The sequence below is a fragment of the Chenopodium album genome, chromosome 19 (genome assembly GCF_948465745.1).
Source record: "Chenopodium album chromosome 19, dcCheAlbu1.1, whole genome shotgun sequence".
Classification (NCBI taxonomy): Eukaryota; Viridiplantae; Streptophyta; class Magnoliopsida; order Caryophyllales; family Amaranthaceae; genus Chenopodium; species Chenopodium album.
Genome location: NC_137852.1, coordinates 2,200,299 through 2,210,814, shown reverse-complemented (window position 1 = coordinate 2,210,814; position 10,516 = coordinate 2,200,299). Strand labels below are relative to the sequence as shown.

The 10,516-nt window shown below is 34.2% G+C and overlaps 2 protein-coding genes across 2 annotated transcripts; both read left to right on the top strand.

Annotated features, from left to right (window-relative positions):
- The first annotated feature begins 530 nt into the window (after positions 1-530).
- Positions 531-4,728, top strand: LOC145594524 (GDP-Man:Man(3)GlcNAc(2)-PP-Dol alpha-1,2-mannosyltransferase-like). Its single transcript, XM_081650834.1, has 7 exons — positions 531-844; positions 2,001-2,287; positions 2,580-2,766; positions 3,183-3,251; positions 3,366-3,559; positions 4,074-4,183; positions 4,277-4,728. The coding sequence occupies exons 1-7, from the start codon at positions 554-556 to the stop codon at positions 4,516-4,518; spliced, it is 1,380 nt and encodes a 459-aa protein (XP_081506960.1). The 5' UTR covers positions 531-553; the 3' UTR covers positions 4,519-4,728.
- Positions 4,729-5,745: 1,017 nt separating this feature from the next.
- LOC145595026 (uncharacterized) lies at positions 5,746-8,637 on the top strand. Its single transcript, XM_081651378.1, has 2 exons — positions 5,746-5,884; positions 7,860-8,637. Exons 1-2 carry the CDS (start codon positions 5,846-5,848, stop codon positions 8,460-8,462), a joined length of 642 nt encoding a protein of 213 aa, XP_081507504.1. The 5' UTR covers positions 5,746-5,845; the 3' UTR covers positions 8,463-8,637.
- Positions 8,638-10,516: the final 1,879 nt, after the last annotated feature.

Sequence of the window (10,516 nt, the reverse complement as noted above, 5' to 3'; positions counted from 1 at the left end):
TACTTTTTCCAGTTTGGCTCTTCCAATTAAATATAAATTGCTTAAGTGAGAATTGTTGTAGATCACAACATCTCTAACGGTTGTTGTAGCAAGAGACTTGACCAATTTTAAAACGAGAAACTTTGCAAAATGAGACAAAATGTTTATTGACAATTGGTGAAACTTTTAAATAGCAAATAGCAAGTTGCTAACTATTTGAGTGAATTATAGGTAAGAAGGAAATTAACTTGAAATTTTATGTGACAATTTGTTTTGGGTACGTATAATTTGTGTCGTTTAATTTGATAATTCATGGATAAAACTGTAATATAGAAAATCCGTACTATCAAAACTAAAACCATCACATTCTATCAAATTTTGTAGAGCTAAATTGATGAAATTTGCAGAATTAACAAGTATATTTCCTTTTTCAAAAAAAAAAAAAAAAAACAAGTATATTTCCAAAAAAAATGATCAACAATAAAACCGTTGTCTTACTCTTCCCTCTCAAAAATCAGCTCCCCAAATTTCTCTTATGAAATAATTGGGCAACGATTTAATTAATATCATAATAATGAAGATAATCTACCTATTAATCTCAACTTTAGTATCAATTTTCCTGAAATTTCCAATAGGTGTGATAAATGGAAGAAAAAACAGGAAAAATGCAGTTGGGTTTTTCCATCCATACACCAACGATGGGGGTGGAGGAGAGAGAGTGTTATGGTGCGCAGTTAAAGCCATTCAAGACGAAAGATCAGACCTTGATTGCTTTATTTACACGGGTGATCATGATGCTTCACCTCAGAGTCTTATGGCTCGAGCCACTGATCGTTTTGGGGTTCATTTGGCTAACCCACCTAAGGTTTGTTCAATCTATAATCTGGAATTTTCCTTTTCTTAATCGGGTATTTTTAGCTTTTGTTACATTTTTATTTATTGATTGTTTTTGTTTTGAATTGGGTTTGTGTTGTTTGGTTGATTATCTGTGATTTTTTGGGGATTTGGATGTGGTGCTCTTTAAGCAATTATGGTAGTGATTAACTGATGTAGATGAGATTTGATCACGGGTTGTGGGTACAATCTGCAATATTTTACCAATTTAGCTAGTTTGCTTTGATTTGCCAGAATTATATTGACAATCTTCAATGCTATGTTGATATTGATGTTTTTTGTTCTTTTTCAAGGGTAGTGATGTAGACGAAATACGATCCGTGTATCAATTACACTTTTATTTGACCGAATTGTAGTGGGATTTTGAAGTTTTTGGTAGTGCTAGTGCATTGCAAGTGTAAGCTGTGTATTTGCCCAATTTGCAATTGTGTTGTTCTGTGATTCTTTTTAAGGCTTTGCGTGATTTCTGATTTTGAGAGTTTATTATGAAATTTGTTTTACGAGACAGAACTAGACTCATGAACTAAACTAGCAACTAGATTATGCTATCTTATGGGAAGTAAAAGTTATTAATGGAGTTCGTTTCTTGGTTATAACTTCACCTGTTTGTATTGCATTGACTGAAATGCAATCACAATGGAAGATGACTGGAGTTATAAAGTTATGAAATTTGATAGGTTTCATGAGGTTGACTGAGCTCTAGTAGTCCATCTAGGCATCTATGGAGCGAGCATCCGCAGCTATGCCATGCAATGACTGCATTGAACTGAAATTATTAGTTCAAGCTGTAACAGTTGCAATCCATCTGCATTATCCGGGTTTGTCGCTTTGATTATACTACTTACTGCCATTAATTAGTTTGTCACTGTCTTTGCATTTTTTAGCATCATGGTGTACCAAACTGAGCTGACCCCACTTATGGGATTAAGGCTTTTATTGATTGATTGATGGTGTACCAAACTAAGGGTATTTAATCGTAAAGATCGACCTGACTAATATATCTTTTATTGGCTTATTCTTTTGATATCTTGCTCTCTTTGTGGCCTCATAGTAGTTAGAAGTCTTAAAACGTAGAAGTCATTGGTAGTGTTCGTCTTTCCTGAATTAATTGTGGCTTGGTGTATTAGGTGGTACATCTAAACAAAAGGAAGTGGATTGAGGAGACAACATATCCTCGCTTCACTATGATTGGTCAGAGTCTTGGTTCAGTCTACCTCTCTTGGGAAGCTCTGTGCAAGTTCACACCTATGTATTATTTTGATACCAGTGGTTATGCTTTTACATACCCACTGGCTAGGCTTTTTGGCTGTAAAGTTATCAGCTATACTCATTATCCAACCATCAGTTCAGATATGATCTCTCGGGTTCGTGCAAGGAGTGCTTTGTATAACAATGAGGACTTAATTGCCAAAAGGTTGGATTTTTTGTATTTGATTTGTAATTTCAGTCTCAATAAAGATTTGCCAAAGGAAACAGTGCATGGAAGAGTTCTCTTTCGGAGACCCTTTATGTTTGCAGTTGATCATTTTTACTAAAATCTCCATTGTAGGATGCTTGTTTGCAGCACTTCATAAAGACTGCATAATTTTGAAATCTAGTTAGTCACTAGTAAAATTGGAGGAAAATTGGAGGTTCCATATGAACTCTAAAACTCTTATTTTTTTTTTTACTTATGTTGATATCCTCAATTGCTCGTTCTGTGGCAGTGTTTGGCTATCACGGTGCAAGATAATTTACTATTCAATCTTCAGCTGGTTGTATGGTCTTGTTGGCTCATATGCTCAGACAGTCATGGTGAATTCATCCTGGACTCAATCACATATTGTGAAACTTTGGAGAATTCCTGAGCGTACTAAGAGGGTCTATCCACCTTGTGATACTTCGGGCCTGCAGGTAACTGTAATGAAATTCTCTAGTCAGCCCCAGTTATTTTTTGATGACGTGTCTTAATACAAGTTAACCATTTTTAAGTAGCTTGAGAAGGAGAAAAGCAGAAGGCAAACAGTATTATCTGGTCTAATTAAAGAGATAATGATATTTTAAAAAAAAAAAAAAAAAAAAAAAAAAAAAGAAAAAGAGATAATGAAAAATATACTACTATTACCTGTCTACTCTTTTGTAGGTTCTTTAACTTTTAGATTTGACTATCTGGCATCATATTTACTGAAAACCATTATACATTACTTTTCAAAGGTTCCTGCTACTACATGAAATATTTTTTGCTGGCTAGCTGATTACCAATTATCTTTCATGTTTTTTTAGTATTCTTGATTTCATCTTATTCTTACACCAATCTTTACCTCAATCAGGCTTTGCCTCTGGAAAGACCCACAGATGTGCCAGCTATAATATCAGTGGCTCAATTTCGTCCTGAGAAGGTGAGCATTTCTATGTATAATTCTGACGCAAGGTATTGTAGCTGTGGTTGACATCTTCAGGCCTTTGATGCCCATTATAGCTCTTTATTAAGATTTATCCTGTGCTTGTCTCAGGCACATCCTCTTCAACTCCAGGCATTTGCAAAAGCCATTAGTAAGTTGGATGCAGGCTTGCCTAAACCTAAGCTCCAGCTCGTGGGTAGTTGTCGCAATGAGGCAGATGAAGATAGACTACAAAAGCTGAAAGAAATGGCTGTTAAGCTGAAGGTGGAGAATGATGTGGAATTCCACAAAAATATCCTATACAAGTATGCAGTTTAACTAAGTTAAAAAGTCAGCATTCTTTATTTTTGTCATGATTCTTAAGCTTTTGTGCTATGTCACCTATGTAGGCAGGATATGGGTCATAACTCATAAGCCACCCTACATGGAGTCTGCATTTCGCTCAAGTACCCTTAAAGTCGTGTTGGGCTGTCATTACAAAGTTGTGTATGTCATTATGGATACTTTGGCACTTCAACTTAGGCCAATAAATTGCTAATACAGAGTATTTTGGAAAATAATTGAGTCCATCTCTTGAGGAGAGTAACTACTTGTTTATGACAGTTATAGAAAAAAAAGATGTGGATACTGATTAACTTTTCCTCAAACTCTCAAAAGCACCCCCCATATCTTTCCCCTTGGCTTCTAAATTATTCCTGTTATATGTTCCATTTGAGCGCTTATTGTGCTAGATCGTTTTAGCTAGTTCATGCTATACATGCTGTGGCATCACAAGTGATGAATGATTGTTAGTTGGCTTACGTCTGACTGAATGTGCAGGGATTTGGTCAAGCTTTTGGGAGCTGCCATTGCAGGGATCCATACCATGACTGATGAGCATTTTGGCATAAGCGTCGTGGAATTTATGGCTGCGGGTGCAGTTCCAATAGGTAAGCAATATAAGGAACAATAGCTTTATTTTATTCTGCTAGTGTGAGAAAAATCTAATGCATAATTGCTGTTGAATTACTTCATCTACCCAGCCCACAATTCAGCTGGTCCAAAGATGGACATTGTCTTGGAAGAAGATGGACATAAAACAGGATTTCTTGCACAATCTGAGGATGAGTATGCAGAAGCTATTTTGGAAGTTTTGTCAATGCCAGAGACAAAAAGACTTGAGATGGCTGCCGCTGCAAGGAAGCGAGCGGGCAGGTTTTCAGAGCAGAGGTTTTACGAGGATTTCAAAGCCTCAGTTCGACCAATTTTATGCCAAACTTCCTGAATAAACAAAATTAATGAACCACACATTTGAGTTTTTGTTTCTTCTACCTTACACTGATTCAGATAGAGGAATAAGCACTTCATAGTTGGTTAAATTAGTCTAATCTTGAGTTATATAGGGGACAGCAGATTTGTCTTACTGAATATTGTTTTTAATCCCATTACCAAGTGTTGTTAGCAGGTTTTGATCTGGTTACATGTCTAGTTTTACATGAATTGGCACAGCAATGAACCAAGAGTATTGAATATTGATCACGATTACTGAGTTATTGCATATGTGGCTTCATCATTTTCACAAGGAAAAAATGAAAAGTGAAAGAAAGAAACTGAATTCAGAAATTTGAGTTTGGATCACTTCAGGTCTTCAGCAATCAGCATACTCATCTCGTTTTAATAGATCATTGGGAGAGGCACATGCTTAATCCTCTTCATAATTAACTTTAACTTGTACTTCATAGAATTTTATGGTGAGAAAAAAATTGACTACATGTTTTATTTTCTTGCTCCTAAAATAAGAAATTACAAGTTTATCTGAGATTTGTTTGTCAGATGATATTTTCATAAATAAATAAATAACTTTATCCTAAAAAAGAAAAGCAAAAACTTTTGTATACACCCGGTTTACACTAATATTACTGTACATCGAGCAGTATAAGGGTAACTTTTATCTAATTTTAGGGTAACTTTTTGTCTTTTTTGGGTAACTTTAAACGTAATACAATTTTTATATAAATAGACAAGAAGAAAAATTTTATAGTGGTAATTTAATTACATTCAATCACTAATAATTTATTTTTTGTCATTTAAAATGTGATTTTTTACTAATAATTTTTATTTATATTGGATTAACTTTTATGCATATTAGGGTAACTTTTATTCATTTCAGGGGTAAGTTTTGATCACTTTAGTCTATTTTTATAATGGATGTACAATAATTATTGTACACCCGATTTTTTAAAAAGTTTCTCAAAAAAAAGAGGCTTTATAATGATAATAACTAGATAAGCAATGAATAAAGTTATTGATTTATTCCGTCAAAAAAAAATTATTGATTTATTTACGAAAATGGTTTATCACACAGATTAACCTGAGTTTTCTCTTCTAAAATTATACTCCCTCCAATTTAAATAAAAAAAATAAATAATTAAAAAAAAAAAAAAAAACCAATGTGAAATCCACGCGCAACAGAAGTCGAGTAGTGGCTAGTCAGTGAAGAAGAAAGAAAGAAAATCTATGAATAAGCTTGAGAGTAGTTTGGTGCCACAAACACCATCACCAACTTTGAGAGCTCATATGGTTCAGCTTCAACCTCCGACCACCTCCTAAACATGGCGGTTTCACTCAACTCCGTCGTCTCCTTTAATTCTGTAAGTTTTCTCTGTTTTTATTTATTTAATTTTAATTTTTTTGGGTAATTTGTTCTTCTATCTTTGCTTGATTGACAATCTTTAAGAAAGGTTTCTTTTTGATGTATATATTTCATTCTTTTGGTAGTTTGGTAGAATGCTGTACAATTTTGGCTTATGTTTGGTAGTCTGGGTACCTAAATGTAGCTTTTTTTCAAAGTATGGTTAGTTGGGATTTCGAGAGATTTGTAAATACACAAAAAAAATAGTCTTCTTAGGTGATACACCCGATTGTATAATAGAAATTGCCGAAAAGCTATGTGATGAGAATTCTTACATTTCTTCGCCTTAATTTTGGTATGCTATTGGATAAGGTATATTTCTATGAGTTCTAGTTGGATTGATAGACTTTGAGAAATACTGTTAAAGGCTAATGATGATTTATAATCTAATCTAGCTATTGCAAATTTGATTTACTTTCCAAGCATGATAGTGAAAAATGTTATGTGCACCTAGGAGCGTCCTCAACTTGTGTATACGAAGAACGGAACATTGTTAATGAATTGTTGTCACATTAGTAGGGAGTGTATGCTCTTGGATGTCATGTACCTAATAGGAGCCATTACTTGTGGTTGTAATAAGTGATTTCTTTTAGGCTTGGAGCTTGATCCATCCGTTCTTGCTGGTCGTTGGTTTGATTCATTGATTATCCAGGGCATCTTGGTTTTATGTTTTGCCATCCCTTGCCCTTTTGTGATGAAGATATACTGCTTGAAGACTTAAAGCTTTAAATGCAGATAATAGAATTATAGAATTGGAATACAGATAACATCTGGAATTATTTTCATAGACTTCAATCATGAAGCATGTCAGTTTATTGCGCCTTTTCAACTGGCCATGGAGTGATCATCTGAGCCTGGATTATTAGTTAATATTTATGGAACTTACTGCTGGCTGGCTCAGAAGGTCATCATTTCGAGAGTTCCAAATGTTAGTTGACTATTATGATGTGTTCTTTCCTAGATTGCTTAAGATTTGTGTGTGGATTTACTTAGTGAACTAACCTCATTCTATGAGATTGTATCCTCTACCTTCTGCTTGCCATTTTAAAGCCTTCTATTAAAGTATGATGACAGACACTGTCACTCTTATGGTCCCTTAAGATTCTACTTTAGACATCAACATTATGTGATAGTCTAATCGCACTTTTTTGTAGTCACAATCACAACAATCACTCTACTGGTATTAGTTCAGTTTCATCATATTTTAATTTCTATTGTATTTAATTTCCCTCTCTGTTGGATGCACTGGATTCAACTGCTCAAAGACTCCCTATACTTAGTGTGACTGTGTGGTCTCACTGTCTGTTTCAGGACGTTTGTCTTCAGGATATATGTTTACTCCACTGTCAAAGTGAGTTAAATCCATAGCTCCTTGTACCGATTGTCCTAAAAAATTTTGCTAGTGGCAAATTCCAAATATATTATATATTCTGCTTCTTCATCAAATTGGTTTATGACCTTCTGAGCCTCGACTTTAATTTTCAATGAGATTAAGCTTCCTTGATTTGATTTATAACTTGGTGATGTGAAATGAAATCTACACGGTCTGATCTTCTAAGCAAAAATTTCCATGCATCTATTTTATGCATTGTTCTGCAAATTCATGTTCTATATTAATGTTGGTCACATTCCATAAGAGATAAAATCTCAGAAACACAGAAGACTTCATGTCCTTAGTTGCAATTAGTATTGTTAACTTTAGCTTAACAGGAAGAGAGATCAACACTTCATGTCCTTAGTGCAATTCAGTATTTCATCCTGTTATGGGATGTTATCGGATGAATTCGTCAAATGCATGTTCTGGTAATCATGCCTATACAATTGTGGGAGTAGACTTTAAAAAGTTCACCACCTTATCTGATGGCCTGCGAAACTTTTGGATGTAGTTTTAATTATGATAATTTCTGATGTTCTTTTCCTAATCAACTGTGCAGGTCTCTGGAACCTCCATTAGATATCCTGTTCCAAAAATTGGCCATGTTTCAGCTCCCTTTTCTCTTATCAAATCAAGGCAAACCATAAGTTTAAACAGAAGACACCTACATCTATCAGTTGCAGAGAGTGACCGTATAATTACAGATCGCGGTGAGAGTTCAAATCCTGAAGATTCCTCTCCTGATCCTGCTCAATCCGAAACAAGTGTTGCTGATGACTCAAAACAGGAAAACAAGATACCCTCATCTGCTGATGTGCAATCAATACAGAAAAAAGCACCACTAACTGCAAGAGAAAGACTGAGGGCAGCAAGGGTTCTGAGCCGTTATTCAGATGCCAAGCCTGCTAAATCAGAAATTGGGCGCAGTGTATTGGATGCTTTGAGAGAGAGTGAGAAAGGAAAGAAGGGCCTTCCACAAGCCCCTACTAATCTGTTTGATGACAGTAAGCGGGGAATGCCAAAGGCAGGCCTGACATTCGACTTCCCTGGAGGTCTCGATTTGTTTCTGATTGCTTTCTCTTTTGTTTTTATCAGCTCAGTTATGTTTGCAACCACATACATTGTTTGGAAAGTTGGCGCTATACATTACAATGAATTCTGATACACTATTTTCGACATCAAGGAGTATTGCTAATCTTTTATTGTATACTGAGAATGCAGAAATCATAGTCATATGAGGTTCTTTACTACTGTATTTAGGTACTGAATGTATACAGATGTATATGAATGCTTTAAGTATAGATCGAAATCAACTAGTATTTCTCGCTTGCTAGGTTCATTTGCACATATCAATCAGATGGGCTACATGCTATTGGATATTTATTTTTTGTATACGGAGCATAAAAGAGAAAAACTCGATACTGTAGCTTAAGGAGATGAGTTTTACTTCAACAATATCTTTTTTTTTTTGAAGGATACTTCATCGATATCTTTTTCAGGTTAACTCAATATAGCTTCACATACTAGGCTTATTGGGAAGAGAGGGAAAAACAAAAAACAAAAAAAAGGAGAATTTCACCCTTTGATCCAAAGAGTCCTAATAGAAAGAAATAATCTTATAACCTTACATTCGCAAGACCAAATTTCAATCACTAATAGGTTCTCATCAAAAGGTGATGATCAAGTATGAATACCAATTAACTTAATTGTTTATGTCATAAATATAGTTTTGAAAGACTGTACCACGCACGTATTCTAAAATTAAATTTTGTGGTGCCATTTTATTTGTATCAACTCACAAAAAAATTTGAGTGGACGAGTCAATCGAGTGTTAGTTGAATGGTATAGGAACGCATTGTTGCAATAATCATATGATACAATGATATCCCTATTTCCTCTATTATTCACTAGCTCCTTTTTACTCCCTGAGACCAACTAATTTAGCACCATATAAACTGTGTAAAATGAGCAATCAAGGACTTGCTCTCTGCCGACAATATGGACTTTAAATTTTCTATAAGTGTCCTTTCAATTATGATAAAAGAAAATGTCAGACCAAATACATAATTATTTGGCCTAAGCTTAGTAAGCTAGCTAGTCTAAGAAAGATTGAGCACTAAAGAGCAAGAGGGTTTTACAACTTGTCTATTTCACCTCTATATTCCTCTATAACCCATCATTTTTCAAAAATGACCATAAATAAGACCATTTAAATGTGCTAAAATTTATTCATACTTTGGCTCAAAACCCAAAAAAAAAAAAAATGTTATTTGTGTTTGCTGCAATCCAAAAAATTTACAAGTTTAAATTTAAACTCCAATCTAATTAGAATAAAGTTTTTTTTAAAAAATATTCATAAACACGATACAAGTCAAATGATATATACAAGAAGGTCAAGCACACTTTTAAATCCAACTTTTTATTTGGAAAATTTGTTTGATCTTAATATCAGATAGTAGATGAACTAGTTTTTTAATCCATGCAAGGCCAATTTTGTTAGAGGATAAGACATGTTAAAAAAATTCGAGAGTAATTAATAGCAACGGTACATGTCTTTTAAACTTGTGTTTTATAGGTTAGATATTTGAAGAACTAGCATTTTAATCCGTGCAAGACCAGTTATATTAAGGGATAAAGACATTAAAAAATCGAGAGAAATTAATAGCATCCATACATGTCTTTCGAATTTGTGTTTTATAGACTAGATATATACTCTACATGTGCTAAATTGCCATGTGCATGTGTGATGCATTCATTCACAAGTCACAAGACTCACAACCATATTGTCCTTCTATTTCAATTTCATTTATATTAAACAGTATAAATTTGGACATAGTGTATATATTAGATTAAGAATTATCATTTTCATGTACGCCAATCATTGAGATCAAGGACTCTTTAAAGGACAACTAAAGTGAGGTATTTGCATTTTCTGTGCCTTGCATGTGTCTTATTAGATAACCTCATTGTGTATCTGTTTTAATTTTTGCATTCATCCATCTCGATCGATCTTACTTGTCAACAATGTGTACTTCTATATTACACGGTTTAGGTCCCTTAAGAAACTTAGAATATGTCTTCACATGAACATTGGAAGCACCTTATTAATCTTTTTTCAACCCGATTTCTCCTTCGCAATAATTGAAATGGGGTATAATTTACTGCTCCACTATTATTCGAGATGCTAACCAATTATAATCCGATACGTACATAAGA